General features: G+C 41.1%; 1 protein-coding gene across 4 annotated transcripts in view; it reads right to left on the reverse strand.

Moving 5' to 3' along the window:
• Window positions 1-17,626, reverse strand: part of LOC127454901 (serine/threonine-protein kinase D3-like) — a 201,390-nt gene that overhangs the window by 74,926 nt on the left and 108,838 nt on the right. For all 4 annotated transcript variants that reach the window (XM_051722418.1, XM_051722419.1, XM_051722420.1 and 1 more), the window contains exon 3: window positions 2,223-2,361. In XM_051722418.1, coding sequence (XP_051578378.1) covers window positions 2,223-2,361 — 139 coding nt within the window. The remainder of the gene's footprint in view (window positions 1-2,222; window positions 2,362-17,626) is intronic.

Consider the following 17,626-nt stretch of genomic DNA (forward strand, 5'->3'; position numbering starts at 1 on the left):
GTGTCCATCTGCGCTGTTTTTCAATGCGCTATTTTTCTGATGCTGTTAGTCACTGGAATTACTAGTCAGTCAATATTTTTCCACTTTAATCTGTTCAACATTTTTACATATTTACATTTGGTTTTATATTATTACAAAGACTGTGCTTAAATTACTGGCATGTTATTACATGTTATTATTACTGGCACTATTTTAGGCTAGGTGTGACATTTTTATTTTACCCCTGCTGATCACGAAGGCTATTTGAAAAGATGTGCCGACTGCTTAACTGGTTAAAGTGTCTTTTGTTCTGTGTGCACATCATGTTTAGAACAATTCGTTAGGTTTATTGTACATTTCTCACAGGCCTATTTTTTTTCCATACTAGCTATTTCTTTCTTTCTTTTTTTTTTTTACATCATAACTGTTATTGGTTAACATTTTTAACCGAACAGCTGTCATATTAGATCATAGGCTAATGCACATCATGAAATATGCACAACTTTTCTCATAGACTTGGCTATCTGTTAAATATTTTCAACAATGTCCTGACTGTTTTGATATATTAAATGACTTTTACTTGGTGAATTCCATAAAGAACAGGCTATTAGGGTTGCTCTACTGATCCTGCACTATTCATTTAATTGTTTTCAATAAATATGCATGTTTTCTCTACCATTGATTCAGCGATTGTGTGTCATGTTCTATATTTCATGTACAACGATCATAATGCAAGGCAAGCACGTCACAGATAAATGCCCCTTTTCAGCTGAACTTAGAGTTGGATTTGGCTTTTGTTGGAATAAAGTATTTTAAATGGGCCACAAAAACACACAATGTTTTTTGACTGTCTTCTAAGAATTTCTTACTTTTTAGAGTAGTCGAGTAGTCGACTCCAACATTTTCATTTAAACGTCAGTGAAATTAGTCATTCTGCACATCCCTGTTACTCTCAACTAGAGATCCACCGATAATCATTTTTCCCGATATTTTTTCCGATATTCAAGCATTTTTCCTTAATCGGATATTGTTTTTTTTAATGGATCACCAATAAATGCCGCCATCTGGTAGGTGTTTCAGAAATTGCACACAAGACGGCCATTACAGCACTGAGTGTGAGAGGAAACAATACTGTGCTCACAGGTAAAGTAACTTGCTTTTGCAATGTGTTGCTTGAATTAATCCAATGCTCTTCTAACTTTTCTCTTCTAACACTTCTAACTTTATTAAAAGTAACAGCCATTCATGCTCAAGTGAGTTGTGTAACATAAATGCTTGATGTGTAGTTCAGGGTTAACACTTTAAGAAATGGAGATGGAATCATGTAGTGAAAGATAAATCATGCAAAATGCCAAAGGCGTACCATTACTTTACATTAATCAAATCGAAGTGCCTTGGATGAGAAATAAAATGGTTTAATTTAATTCTCTGTTGCCTGTGCTCATTAGTCTTGTAAAGTTGACGTTCACCAGGATGATGCTCAGGCGTGTTATCAGACTTAAACATACAAATAATTGGTATCGTATCATTGTAAAAACAATCAATATCGGACGATCTCTACTCTCAACAGTGATTATCATATATACACTACCGGTCAAAAGTTTTGAAACACTTGACTGAAATGTTTCTCATGATCTTAAAAATCTTTTGATTTGAAGGCGTATGCTTAAATGTTTGAAATTAGTTTTGTAGACAAAAATACAATTGTGCCACCATATTAATTTATTTAATTATAAAACTAAAATGTTATAAAAAAAAAAAAAATTGATGACTTGGACCAAATAATAAAGAAAAGCAGCCAATAAGTGCCCAACATAGATGGGAACTCCTTCAATACTGTTTAAAAAGCATCCCAGGGTGATACCTCAAGAAGTTGGTTGAGAAAATGTCAAGAGTACATGTCTGCAAATTCTAGGCAAAGGGTGACTACTTTGAAGATGCTAAAATATAACACAGTTTTGATTTATTTTGGATTTTGTTTAGTCACAACATAATTCCCATAGTTCCATTTATGTTATTCCATAGTTTTGATGACTTTATTATTATTCTAAAATGTGAAAATAAATTATAATAAAGAATTAGTAAGTGTTTCAAAACTTTTGGCCGGTAGTGTATATTAAACACATAAGTTTGTTTCTAAGTAAGATGATAGTGGTGGTGATTATTATCTAAAATAGTTAAGACCCGTGTTTTTTTAAGTGGTATTTTCGCTATACAAAGCACTGTCTATTAGCACAACTCACCAGAAAGGACGACCTCAATCAGATCTCCCTCATGAATATCCTCTGCCGACATTAACCGCTGGAGGATGTTGTCCGAGTTCAGATCATGGCGGAAGAGCAAGACCTTATCGTACAAGCCAAAGAATCCACATTCTGGGAACTGAGAAGGGGAGAATGGGATTTGACATTAATATCAGCACTGATCTCGACTTAAAAACAGACAATCAAATGAAGCATTAAAGAATCCATACTATATTGAGAATTTTTAGAAATATTTATGAACAGGTATTTTTTGAGGGAGATTTTACTGAGATTCCTCACATTAACTCAAATATGGTGTAAATTGTTCTATAATGTGCAATTAATCTTGAATTCCTGAGTGATCTGGAGTCAGAGATAACTAGACAAGAGAAAGACACAGAGCATAACATCCAAGCCCTTTTTTTCAGCCAAAGGAGATTACTAAAGCTGGGAGGCATGTGGTGCTGAGCACCTGGAATATTAGCCTTGCCAAGGGAAGGTCTAAAAAATATCTGTTGAAATGAAGCTGCACATCGATGAGTCACACTACTGTCCTCCACTTCCTCGACCACAGTCCTTCTCCATGTGGAAGAACCGCCAAATACTAAAAGAAAATTGCTTTTGTGCTTTGCCAGAAAGAGGTCTCATTAAACTTGCTTCTATGATTTTTCAAACTTTTTTCTCTTTTTTCACATTTTAACATGCCTAAATACACTAGTCTACCAGATACAAGTTTGGGCAAACTTGCCATTTTAAATGCCTATGCATTGCAGAAGAAGTTGAAACGTTCTCAACCACTGGTCACACGATAGTCTTTTTTAAAAAATTTTTATTAGAGGAATGCAAGAATATAGAAACAATATAGCACATTAAAGAGCATTAGAACATTAGAACAGGACAGGCATATATGTCACACACACACACACAAAAACTTACATTGAAAATTAAAGATTTTAAAGAGTATGTGCAATTGTCACATATTCCCTGTTATTGACTTTTTTTTGTTGATATTCTGGTTTAGTTCCCTGTTCCTGTTTCTGATAGATCCTCATTCCTCTCCTGTCTCGTCACAGAAAAACTGACCAAGAAATGGATCTAGCGGCCGTCAGGATTCTGCTCCTTCAGCAAGGGGACCGTCAAGTTGAGGATCACGCCCGTGAGTTTTTAAAGCTGGCAAATGTAGTGCACTATCCAGACCGCTCTCTGGCGGTTTTCTTCCGGGCCGGTCTGAATAGTGCACTGAGGGAACTCATGTCTCTGGCTGATCCTCACTGGATGATCAGCGATTATGCGGAGAAGGCCCTGGAACTTAGCGGTTTCCCTTATTCAGTGGATTATGGCGGGAACCCCGGGCCAAAACCTGCATCCACGGCCCCTGTCTCGAAGCCTTCCACGGCCCCTGTCTCCTTCTGGCCGTCCGCCTGATCTGTTCTGGTCTCCCTGGTCTCCTGGCCGTCCGCCTGATCTGCTCTGGTCTCCCTGGTCTCCTGGCCGTCCGCCTGATCTACTCTGGTCTCCCTGTTCTCCTGGCCGCCTGCCTGATCTGCTCTGGTCTACTTGGTCCTCCGAGCCTGCAGCGTCGCCCTGGCTCTCCATCCTTCCGGCTCCGTCTTGGTTTCAAGCCTCCATGACTTTGCCTTGTTCCTCTGCTCCCCTTGCCCCTTGTGCCCCCTTGAACTACCTGTTTTCCCCCACACCCCATGGACAATTTGTTTTTGTTTTGTTTTTTGGAGCATCTGGAATCTGCTCCTTAAAAGGGGGGCTCTGTCACATATTCCCTTTTGTTTGTATTGACTTATGTAGAAATTCTGGTTTAGTTCCGTGTTCCTGTTAGGTTTGCAGTCCTTTGTAATTTCTTTTCATGATTGGTTTTCCCCTGATTGTTTCCCCAGGTGTTCCTCGTTCCATTGTTTAAGCCCTTGATTTCCCCTGGTTTCTTTGTCAGTCTTCATCTGTATTATGCTGTCTTTTGTTCCCTGTGTTTTGTTTCAATATGTTCTGAGTTACCTGGTTTACCTTTGTTTTATTAAAAAGGCTGCATTGAGATCCTCATTCCTCTCCTGTCTTGTCACAGCAATGATAATGATCACACTGCTTTCATGTCCTTATTTAGCTATTTAACCCCCTGTATGTTATAAGATCCTTTTTAAAATGTTAAAATCAAAGAATATTTCCATCCCCGAGTCCGATTACTGAAATTAACTGGTTATATCCTCGAGTTTTGAGTGTGGTGATTGGGGAAATTGTCACTGGCAACCAAATGTGTACAGCAAGATCCAGTCATGGGTATGGATTTGGGGGTTTCTCATCTTATTTGAATACAACATAAGTAAATAAATAAAAAAATAAAAAAAATAAAGATGAAAATATCTCCGTGTCTACAACTGCCTTATATTTAAAATAAAAACAGGAGCTTAATCTAACATGCTGCTAGAGTCAGAAACCATGAAAACACAATCGGACGTAAAAGTCTCTTCGGACTTGATTTGGTTATATTTACCCTCTAGAAGTAACCTGAAGAGTGTGCAGCTCCTAATTTTTCCTCATGAACCGGGAACACCTTACTAGTGGTCGACCGATATATATTGCAGAGGCAGATAAATTGGCCAATATTTTTTTATTATAGCATCAGCCGATACATTTTCCAGTTTGGCCGATTTGTTTCTTAAGCCACGATGGTGCAGTGAATTGCCTACTTGCACGTGAAGGAACTGTCTGAGACATGTAAATGACCAATCACAGTTCAATTTGTTGTTTGTCGTATCATGTTACCGCAATAATAGAACGGTGTGCAACATTGTTTCATTTTAAAGGATCCGTGACAGATGCATGAGTTTATGTTTTTTCTCCCCAATTTGTAATGCCCAATTTCCAATGCGCTCTAAATCCTCGTGGTGGTGTAGTTACTCAATCCGGGTGGCGGAGGTCGAATCTCAGTTGCCTCTGCATCTGAGACGGTCAATCCGCGCAACTTATCATATGGCTTGTTGAGCACGTTATTGCGGAGACCTAGCATGTGTGGAGGCTTCATGCTATTCTCCACAGCATCCACGCACAACTCACCACGCGCCCCACCGAGAGCAAGAACCACATTATAGCGACCATGAGGAGGTTAACCCAACGTGACTCTACCCACCCTAGCAACTGGGCCAATTGGTTGCTTAGGAAGCCTGATTGGTGTCACTCAGCATGCCCTGGATTCAAACTTGTGACTCCAGGTGTGGTAGTCAGAGTCTTTACTTGCTGAGACACCCAGGCCCCCTGAGCTTATGATATTTAAAGTGCTTGCACATTTTATTCTCCCTCTCTCTTTCTCTTCTCAACAGTTCCCTGTAACTGTTAACTGTCTTGTCTTATGATAAAAAGGCAAATATCAATAAACATTCTATCATATATAGTCTACAAATATGTGGATATCTTATATATATTAACAAACCTCACAAACTTGCACATGCATTTTATAATAGACTGGATCAAAACTGTGTCCATCGTACTCATGAATGTTGCACGACGATCAGTCTGTGACACTCCAAGCAGATGATCCGACCGAGTAAACTGGAAGCAGTCAGGAGATTGCTGCACTTGCTGAATCCGCACAAGAGTGATAGAGCAACTTCAAATTAAAAAGACTTCACATGCGCAGGAGAAACTGCTATCTACCATTTTAAACACACAAAATATAAATTTTTAAAGATTTTTTATTATTATTTTTACAAAGTTAAAGTTTTGTATGAAATTCTTAGTAAATATAATGCTAAATAAAAGTAAATAATTTTTATTTTATTTTATTATTTTTTTTATCCCCTTTTCTCCCAATTTGGAATGCCCAATTCCCACTACTTAGTAGGTCCTCTTGGTGGCACAGTTACTCACATCAATCCGGGTGGTGGAGGACAAGTCTCAGTTGCCTCCGCTTCTGAGACCGCCAATCCATGCATCTTATCATGTGGCTCGTTGTGCATGACACCGTGGAGACTCCGCATGTGGAGGCTCATGTTACTCTCCGCGATCCATGCAAAACTTACCACGCACCCCGTTGAGAGCGAGAACCACTGACTGTGACCACGAGGAGGTTACCCCATGTGACTGTACCCTCCCTAGCAACCGGGCCAGTTTGGTTGCTTAGGAGACCTGGCTGGAGTCACTCAGCACACCCTGGATTCGAACTTGCAACTCCAGGGGTGGTAGTCAGCGTCAATACTCGCTGAGCTAACCAGGCCCCCAGTAAATACATTTTTAAAAAATGTATGTAGACTGTCTAAAAATTGTGTAATATATATCGGCATTATATCGGCCATCCTGCTCTCTAGATATCGGCATTGGCCATAAGCCAAAAAAAAAACAAAAAACATATCAGTTGACCTCTACACCTTAACCTAACAATTATCTCACTCAGATACTGTTGAAGATGACACAAAGTATTAAGTGCTGTGTCAAGCAAAAAAATAGATTCAAGGTTGAAGCGTATGCATTCACGTACTTAGATAATTTTTCGGCCTTAATTTCCATACTTCAATTTATGTTATTTAATAGTTTTGATGACTTAACTATTATTCTGTTATTAAACTATTATTAAAGGAATGTGTATGTGTGTAAAAAAAAATTACTGGTAGTGTATATCTATATAATATTTCGCAATATATTTGCACATAGAAGGCGTCTTGAATACCACATGCAGCTTCAATATGGTCAGTGCAGTTGCCCTGGGATATCTGGCATGGGTTAGGTACTTGTGGACAGACACACATTATTAGCACAACATGCAGTTTTCTCTGCAGCCAGTTGTGGACCAAGACTTCCGCCCCATTATTTTAATATTTTTTTTTCTATTATTGTGGTACCAACTAGTTCAGATAAAGCTGCCCCTAAACAACGCATGAAAACAAAATGAACTGAAGTTTGTTGTTTTACATGCGAGTTAAACAATCTTTTCTTGTTTAATTTGGCGGTTCTTGGCCAGAATAAGCTGCAGTGTAGGGCTGGGTGATAGAAGAATCAGATCAGAATCAGCTTTATTGCCAAGTATGCTTACACATACAAGGAATTTGTCTTGGTGACAGGAGCTTCCAATGTACAACAATACCAAAACAATACAAAAATAGCAGCAAGACATAGATAATAATAATAGGACAATGTAATCAGATATCGGCGATATCTGACAAGTATCCTGATTCCAATTGTGAAACTCATTGACAGACGATGATCAACAATATCGGGAAATTACAAAACCACGGAGTTGAGAAGTGGCCCAATATATTAAATAATAGTCCAGAGTATGAAATGACCACCCGCCAAATGCGGGTAGCCTATAGCATGCGCATGGCAGGTAATTTTGCTCATCTACCCGCCACTGTGCCGAGCTAACTGTAAGACATCTCATGACACATGACAATACATGCTGTTAGACACAAAGACACAGGCTTGAAGAAACACACTTTATTATATTTTGAAAAACTGATGAAGAAAATCCTTCGATGGGTTTCTCTGATGCGCTGTTTGTTCAGAGGCGTTCAGCGGGAGCGTGTCTCGTGGACACGTGCATGTAAAGATTTCTTTCTCATTCTTTTCTGTTTCAGTCGTCTGAAAACTGTTTGCAAGAATAGTGTTGTCTATGAGAAGGCTTTATTTCCATGGAGCAGTTCACGCTTACTATGCATTGTGAACGCAACTCAGCAAGTTCAATTTATAGCCTATATATGTGTATTCAACCTAAACAAGTTCACCTTGCACCTAAAATGTATTTATATTTCATTTATTATTATCATTATGGTTATGTTTACATTTATAATTGTCTTTAGATCTTAATTTGCATTAGTAATTTTCCACCTGTTGTAGATGAATACTTGAATGACGGCAAATGGAAGGGTGGTTATATAAGATTTTTTGCTATATTTCTTATATACAATTTTTTTGCTCATGTGCATGCACACGGCCAACAACATGCATCATCGTTGAGGGTGTACTGTTAAGGAGAGAATGGCTAAAGTTACTGAAGTGAGATGAGGATGTATCAGACATTGTTGTATGCATGGATGCAGAGAAACTGCACAGAGGGATCCAAGCATTAGGAATAAATAGTTTAAGTTTTTTTTAACTATGTGCCTGACTGCTACCATGTGCAATTACTTGTTTGTTCAACACATTTTACATCGGACTCTTTTGTGAATCGCTCAAAATATGCTGCAGGCTTTTCAATGTTTCTTTTATTGAAAGTGCGGCAGTGCCATCTATATTGCACCCTGCAGTAATGCCAGTAAGTAAACAAAACAGTAAGCCATTGTTTATCGCTAACTAGAGGTCTGCAACCCAACCTGGGCTTGACAACCCATTGAGTTTCAGGACAGGTTTGGGTCAGTTTTTCAAGTAGAGTTCAGGTCGGGTTTAACTGTTGCATCGCGTCTCGCTGTTTCTTCAGCGTCTCGCCCAGGACCAGCACATTTTTAGACACCGTACCAAGTTAAAAAGAACTTCAAGTTTCAAAAAACATGTCGAGACACCTGCGCTCTGTTTCATTTGTTGCACTGCATCTAGATTGCTTTTAGCATCACAAAGGTGTCACAAAGATTCGATATTCTAAATAAGTTCAGGCTGAAAAGAGGCGACTGTTACATTGTTTAACATTATTACAGATTGTTCTGCACCAAGTTTCAAGTTTCAGCACTTGATAAACGGTAAGGCAATTTTTTTCCCTTCTGCTGTAGTGTACTGAAGGGCTGCTGTGCCTTCTTAAAACTGTGTGTTTACAGTTACAATATTATTACGAATGTTGCCTATGATGCTAACATAAAATACAGCCTGTTGCAACAGTACTTGCTAGGAGAAAATTTTTTAAAGACAGTGAGTGATTTCGGGTTCGGGTTTAAAATCTGACAGTATTGTTCGAGCTGGATAGGGTGGGGTTTCATTTTAAGACCCGTGCAGACCAGTGTAAGTAACCTCTGATTACAACACCAACACCGAGCGTATCACTGTTGCTTATCAAATCAATACATAAACGGATAAAGAATATTTGTTCATTGAGTTGATTTGAATAACTGTATTATGTATGAAGAAAGCAGAGTGAAATGAAATATATTATGGTGTAGTAATCAGAACAGTGGGTGTTTACTTTCAAGTTTTATAGGAGAAGCAGCCTAAAACAGTGTTTCTCGCAGAGGGTCAGAATGAGGATAGAAAATGATCATGTTTTACAAATATTTTACCGTTTTTTGTGCAAAAAACTTTAATAACATTAAAAGCTAATCTCAAGGAACACAATAAAAAATAAATAAATAAATAAAAAGCATTTCATGATGTCTTTAACCAAGCTTAAAATGTACTTCAGCATTCTAATCTGCAGGGACATGGCAAAAAATTAAAAATAAATAAATAAATGCTGAGAAGCCTACAAATTTGGGACATAAAAGTCCCTTGCTTACAAAAATGACTTATTGCTTACAATGTAAACAGAAACAGTGCTATGCATCAATGCTGTTCACATACTGTATATATTCATGGGTGCAGCTATTTTCTCAGGGGTATAGCTTTCTTCACCAAACTTATTTTATTTTTATTTTTTTTCATTTTTTTCTGTTGCAAACTGTTGAGGACAGGTTTCCCAAAGTCTTTTTACAACAAGCCAAATGAAAATATTACAAAAAAAAAAAAAAAAAAAAATAAGGGGGGAAAGATGATGGAAAGGAAAAGAGGAGGAGAGAGGAATGGATGGGAGAGGATCAAAGCTGGCCCTCGATGAAGGGTCTGGGTGGGGGGGAGCCCATCGTTTGGGTCCTAAAACAATACTGCCCAAAAAAGCCAGGGCCAGTGTAACTCATGGGAACTGGTGTTGGCAGTGGCCCGACATCATCTATGGGCAGAAATCACACGGCCCTGCCTGTGTAGAGCAGCTGTGTGCTGACTTCAGACCAGGGTCCTAGGATCATTCAACATCATGACTGTCATCAAACAATTCACACCCTTAAATAGAATAAGATAAGCTGTTAGTTAAAATGCCAAAAAGTACCTATATAAATGTATAAATATAATAATTGTGGTATTCAGGGGCACAACTGCTTCCCATTTGTAGGGTGACATACAAAACTAAGTAGGCCTTTGGCAAACTTGTACACTTTGCTTGTTTACAGAGTTCCGACACAAAAATATTTGGTACATAATTCTGGATGGAGGGACAATTTGACAATTTATGCATATATTTTCAGGGTAATATGTAGAACAGAATGCTGACACAATTTAAAGTTGATGTGTGTATTTATCGATGTTAAAATAATTTCCAGTATCCCAGTATAATTTACAGAGAGAACTATAAATTAAGCCATATCTATGTTGATTTCACCTAAAAGTAGAACATTGCTGTTTACTTGAGCAATCCATCCATTGTCGGCAGCACAACACAGCAACATTGGCACAACCAATGATGTGAGTTTGGGGCATGACTTTATGTTTGTTCAATCAATTAAAGGGAGGGTCTAGTTATTTATAACTAAAGACTTTTGAGGACATGAATAATAATCTGTGATTTTGGCACCTCCTTCGAGTGGCGCCCCTATTCGATAGAGGTCTGTTCCCCTTTATCAGGTCAGTTCAGTTTTCAAGTAAAACTTTGGGTATGGGTCAGGTTTTGTTTGTAATTAATAAAAAAATAAACTGTTATTATTATAAATATTTTGATAATATATATTGTATATATAAGGGCTGGGAAATGTAATGTGTTAATTTCTGTTTTAAGTTTTAATAGTGTCAGGATTCAGGCAGAGAGAGAGGCAAGGACAACAAAGGTCTTTATTAATAAACAAAACAAAACAAAACAAACAGAAACTATCCCGTAGAGGAAAACTTCTCAGTCCAGGGCAGACGAATGAACAGACTGGCTGGGCTGGATGAACAGGACAGGACAGGACACCAACCAACTGGCACAAACAGGCAGAGAACACAGGGAGGTTAAATAGTGAAGGAAATGAGGAGAGTAATGAGGGAGAGCAGGTGGAATAGATAACAAGGTAACATGGAAAACAAGGGGGTGGGGTATCACTAAAGACTGAACTGACACAAGTGCACATGGCAATGAGAAAAACACAAAGCCAAGTGCACTCACACAACACTAATGTCAGGATCCAGCCACAAAACTAAAAACAAAGCAAACCAAAGTGGCAGGATCCTGCACTAGATACACAAGATGGAAAAAACACAGGTGCCAGGTCCCAACACCAAAGAAAACACTTAACTGGAGTGTCGGGAACCTGACACTGCCCCCTCTCCACAGGACGACTTCCAGGCATCCCAACTTGAACAAAGACACTGAACAAAGAAAAAAAAAAAACAGAAGAGAGGCAGGTAGTCAGAAACTGAAAGACACACAGGAAAGTCCAACAGATGGGGGACAGAAGAAACAGTCCAGGGTGGAGCTGGAGGCACAAACCAGGGTGGAGCTAGAGACCAGGGTGGAACCAGAGGCACAGACCAGGGCTGGCCAAGCCAGAGGAGGGCCGTCAGGGCAGGATAGGAGTCAGACCAGGGGGGCACAGACAGAACCAGCCAAGGGGGGGTGAATCCAAGGAGGATGCTTTAGAAAGGGGGCGGGGTCTGGTGGCCAGGGTGGAGGCTCGAGGAAGAGGGTGGGGTCCGGTGGCCAGGGGGGTGGATCCAGGAAGGAAGCAGGGTCCGGCAGCCAGGGGAGTGGCTCCAGGACAGGGATAAGGTTAGGCTCCATGGCAGCCGCTAGGCAGAGGGCAGACTTGGCGGCGGTTGCTGGCAATGGGTCAGAGTCAGACTGTGTGGCGGCTGCTGGGGACAGGACTGTGTCAGACTCAGTGGCGACTGCTGGATAGAAGGCAGGCAGGGTGGAGACGGCCACTGGGGACAGGACAGGGTCGGCGGTGGGCAGGACCGGCTTGGCGGTGGGCACCTCCTGGCTACCTCAGAAACAGATTGTATGGAGCAGTGCATGCTAGTTCACTGCGCGCAACGCATGTCCAGGGCATAATATAAATGGGAGTGGTTTTACTTTACAGAGAATGGAGACTTTACCTGCAAGTGGTGAGCTAGGTGTGGGAGAGATACGGGCAATCAGCCATATCTCATCGCATCACCCGAAAACACACTCAATGTCATCTAAAACAGTGTCAAAAGCGAAACAAGAGAGAGACTATCAGCCAGAGAAAATTAATAGTTTTGAGATTTTAATCTTCAGCAAATTAACAGATATATTGTTTTATATCTGTATGTACACTCTTGGGCAAAAAAAAATAAAAATGTGCCAAGCCCAAAATGGCAAAACATTAAGCTTTTAATGGTCTCCACAACAAATAATTGATCAGGAAATTAGCAAGAATTAAACAAATGCACTCCTTGCTCATTATCTTTTGCTGCAGTGAACTGTTTGGGAAAAAGATGGAAACAGGGAAATTCACTTATATAGTCTTCTTGTATGCAAAGGTAAAATCATGATAATTATTAAAATGTTTGATATAAAATTCAAACACAAGTCTGGGTGTACAAAATTATCCAAAAATATCTTCTGGGATGTTTTTTTTTTCTTTTTTCTTAAAGGACTAGTCATTAGTTGGTGATCTGCCATACCTGATGCGGCCCATCAAAGGCCCGATAACAAGCTCATAAATGGAACCAAGAGTGATAGAGAAGGGAGAGATCTACAATATGCAGTGTTGTGAGTCCCAAGGTAAAGGAGTGAGAACATCTACTCCCAAAAAAAGCTAAATATCATGCAGGGGTTGCTGTCAGAAACTGCATATCTGGTATGTGTCAGGCCAACTGTAGCTATTCTGAAGTTTACAAGACCATAAAGGCAGAGAAGATCCCTATTTCTCCAGCAGCTATGAAGAGAATAGGACAATGCTTTGAAACAACAGGTGATGTTGCCAGAAAGAAAGGATCTGGAAGCCCCAAAGCCTCTTCATGCAGGGATGACCCCCTGCTGAAAAGTACAGTTCTCAAAGTCAGGAAAAAAGGGGGCTTGGGTAGCTCAGCAAGTAAAGACGCTGACTACCACTTTGTGGCCATTTTGGGCTTTGCCCATTTTTTTTTTTTTTCCAGGAGTGTATAATGTCTAATAATTAGGGATGGGGGAAGAAAAATCAATTCACCAATGCATCGCGATTCTTTCACCAACTATTCTGGATAGATTCTCAAAAATTCCTAATCGATTCTGAGTTCAAGCATAGGGGCGCTTATGTGCACGCCAGACACAGAGTGCGTTGTTAGAAACGCGCATATACTAAAGCCAAGCGCACACTACAAAACTGATTGCATACTGGGTGTATCAACCACATGACCATTCGTCTCCTAATGAAATTACAATCCTGAAATTAATTCACAAACTCAAGAATATAGCATAGTGGATGATGTTTTTATCTTCAAATTATTTGTTGTCTCCTGCTTCCCATTGCCTTTCTCTGGACTTGCGCTCTCTCCATTTAATTGGTTGTTGCTCATTGCCGGTTTCTCGCTCGTCAACACGAGTGCGCACATCTAACGATTCATCAGAAATTTGCAGAGCAAACAGATGGAACAGCGCACACGAGATGCTTGATAGATATCTTAAACAATAACCGTGCAATTTGTGCCAATTTACGATCACCTGTTCTGTGGTGAGGAAAAGAGATGCACTCTCACAAAAGCAGATATCTCATGTAGCCTGTACCAGCAACTATTAGTTATAGTTAAAATTAAAATTAAAAGGCTTGGGATTGATAAATATTAATTATAATTAATAATTTAATACTATGAAATAAAAATGATTAACAAAGCATTAAACATACAAAAAATTAATTGAAATTGAATCTGCCCATTTGTTCATTATTATTTAAAAAAAAAAAATCCACTGGGGGCCTGGGTAGCTCAGCGGGTAAAGACACTGACTACCACCCCTGGAGTCACAAGTTCGAATCCAGGGTGTGCTGAGTGACTCCAGCCAGGTCTCCTAAGTAATCAAATTGGCCTGGTTGCTAGAGAGGGTGGAGTCACATGGGGTAACCTCCTCATGGTCACTATAATGTGGTTCGCTCTCAGTGGTGCGCGTGGTGAGTTGTGCGTGGATGCCATGGATAATAATGTGAAGCCTCCACACGTGCTATGTCTCCGCGGTAATGCGCTCAACAAGCCACGTGATAAGATGTGCGGATTGACGGTCTCAGACGTGGAGGCAACTGAGATTTGTCCTCCGCCACCCAGATTAATGAGAGTCACTACGCCACCACAAGGACTTAGAGTGCATTGGGAATTGGGCATTCCAAATTGGGGAAAAAATAAAAAATAATAAAAAAAAAGGTCCACTGGAAAACATCAGAATATTAAGCCCAACTTTTAATTACAGCATGTCCACTGATTTTATGGCATGTGTATACTGTATATACTTGTATTAAAGATTTATACCTGTGAAAACATGTCTAATTTAACTATATCCTCAAAAAATGTACACTTTTTAAGCAAATATTTAAATTAAATTATAACTAACCAATTTATTGCAAGTTCTTTGAGACAACGTATAAAGCTAATTTATTTATGATTATATTTTAATGTCTGTTTTAATGTGATTAATCGCAAATAATCACAGAAAACTGATCGATTACTAAGTTAAAAAATGTAATCGATTCACAGCCCTAAAATATATATATATATATATATATATATATATATATATATATATATATATATATATATATATATTAGGGCTGTGAATCGATATATATATATATATATATATATATACAGTGGCAAGAAAAAAATATGTGAACCCTTTGGACCCACTGATCTCTGCCTGCATCACCTTGGTCAAAGGATGGACTACACTCTTAAATTGGACTACATAGACAATAAATTAATTACTAACTAAAGCCTTGATCAAACAAATAACAAAGGACAATGCATCTGTGACACTTCAGCAGTTAATTCAGGATGGACTTCAAAGACTTTGGTCATTCATGTTACATTTCATACAAAATCTTATTGTTTAAACACTGCACCCTAACACTGACTTAGTTTACTAATTTTAAACCATTACTTGCAATATACATAAATAACTAATATTATATATTTTTCTCCATTAACCAACATCTTATGGAGTTTTGTGTTCCTTGCCACAGTTGCCTTTAGCTTCCTGACTGAGGGTCTAAATCCATCCATCCATCTTCTATAGCCGCTTGTCCTATGTAGGGTCGAGGGTAGTGCTGGAGCCTATTCCAGCTGTCTCGGGCCAAAGGCAGAGAAACATCCTAGAAAGGTGGCCAGTCACCCACAGACATATTCACACTTTCACCTACAGGCAATTTTGAATTTCCAATTCACTTAACCTGCATGTTTTTGGACTGTGGTGGAAACCGGAGCACCTGGAGAAAACCCATATAAACATGGGGAGAACATGCAAACTGCACACAGAAAGGCCCTGGGTGAGCTGGGACTCAAACCAGAGACCTACTTGCTGTGAAGCATCGTTTTGTTTGTTTTTTTAAATCAAACGTCCTGGTTACTTTCGTAACCTCCCCTTTCGTCACCCTTGGGAGCCCCAAACACCTCTGATTTTTGAGAAAAGGCCAATGGGAATTGTCAAGTGGAATTTGCATGCCACTCCCCCAGACATACGAGTATAAAAGGAGCTGGCTCGCAACCACTCATTCAGGTTTTGTGCTGAGGAGCCGAGACAAGGTCCCGGCCATTTCAGCGGGTAGTTCAGTGTTGTGGCAAGAGGGACACAACGTCTCATTCCCTCCATCAGGGAACGGAGGTTACAAAAGTAACCAAGATGTTCCCTATCTGTCACTCACTCGACGTTGCGTCGATGTAGTGACATTAGTGGTCCCTATACGAAATGCCACAACTAGCTGAACTGTGTTATGTGGACTGGCAGTGCGAGACGGGCAGACCATTGTGTGCCTCGTAGCCAGCACACCTGGCCATCACGTAAGCATCGTATGGTCCCCTGCACATCTGGGAAAAGGGGGACAGCTGTGGCCTCTTCTCTTCTTTCTTCTCCTCAAAAAAGTGTGGAAATTGATCGACTGGGGGCCATGAGTGGGGGGGGGGGGGGGTCACTCCCAAGGGGAAGACACCACGGAGACCACACCCTGTCCAAAGAGGAGGTAATGTGTGGAAATACATCACATGGTCTTACTGAGTTTTGTTGGCAGTGTCGCATGTGGAGAAATCCCCGTGGTAGGTCCTACCCAGAGGTGACGGAGCTCTACAAACACGGCGACCAGTGGCAGAGGGGACTCTGCCCAAGGAAGACGCGGGTTTACCAACGGGGAAACCATCTCGCGGAAGATACATCACATGGAGTTACAGACGTGTGGAGCATGTGGAGCACCTACCCCAGTACAGGGCCTATTAGCACACGTACTGGGCCGGCATCGAGTTTCTACATTAACTCACCTGCCACAGGGCTAAGGAGGAAGTACATCCAGGGTCCACGGTCTCGTGAACACGGCTGGGGGGTAAAGGCGCACGTCTCCCCCTCCAGGAGGGGAAGGCGCTGTACGCAAACGGTACACCCGGCCAGTTGTCGTGCACAATTACCTGTTATTCATATTCAATTATTCATACTTGACAATACACGGGACGAAACCAGCTCAACCCGGAGATTGTAGAATCTCGTGAAGGTATTGGGTGTTGCCCAGCCTGCTGCTCTACAGATGTCTGCTAAAGAGGTCCCATTGGTCAGGGCCCAGGAGGCCGCCACACTCCTGGTAGAGTGTGCTCATAGCCCCAAGGGGAGCGGCACATCCTGGGTGTGATATGCCAAGGTGATGGTGTCAATGACCCAGTAGGCGATTCTCTGTTTGGAGACAGCGCTCCATTTCCGCTGTCCTCCAAAGCAGACAAAGAACTGCTCAGAGCGTCTAAAGCTTTATGTGTAATCGCCGGGGGGGCTGTCGCGAGGAGTGTGAGGTCCGAGAACCAAGTCTCGGTGGGCCAGTAGGGTGCTACTAGGACGACCTGCTCCTCATCCTCCTTGACCTTGCACAGGGTCTGTGCAAGTAGGCTCACTGGGGGGAACGCATACTTGCGTAGCCCCCGGGGCCAGCTGTGTGCAGCGCATCTGTGCCGAGGGGAGCCTCGGTCAGAGCATACCAGAGCAGGCAGTGGGAGGATTCCCGGGAAGCGAACAGGTCTACCTGCGTTTGACCAAATCGACTCCAAATCAGCTGGACCACCTGGGGGTGGAATCTCCACTCTCCCCTAAGCGTGACCTGCCGAGACAGCGCGTCCGCTATGCAGCGCTGTTGAGGTCGCCCGGGATGTGAGTGGCTCGCAACGACTTGAGTCGCTGCTGACTCTGGAGGAGGAGATGGCGGGCGAGTTGCATCATGTGACAGGAGCGCAAGCCGCCTTGGTGGTTGATGTATGCTACCGTCGCCATGCTGTCCATCTGGACCAAAACGTACTTGCCCTGG

Source organism: Myxocyprinus asiaticus, chromosome 17, assembly GCF_019703515.2.
Source record: "Myxocyprinus asiaticus isolate MX2 ecotype Aquarium Trade chromosome 17, UBuf_Myxa_2, whole genome shotgun sequence".
Classification (NCBI taxonomy): Eukaryota; Metazoa; Chordata; class Actinopteri; order Cypriniformes; family Catostomidae; genus Myxocyprinus; species Myxocyprinus asiaticus.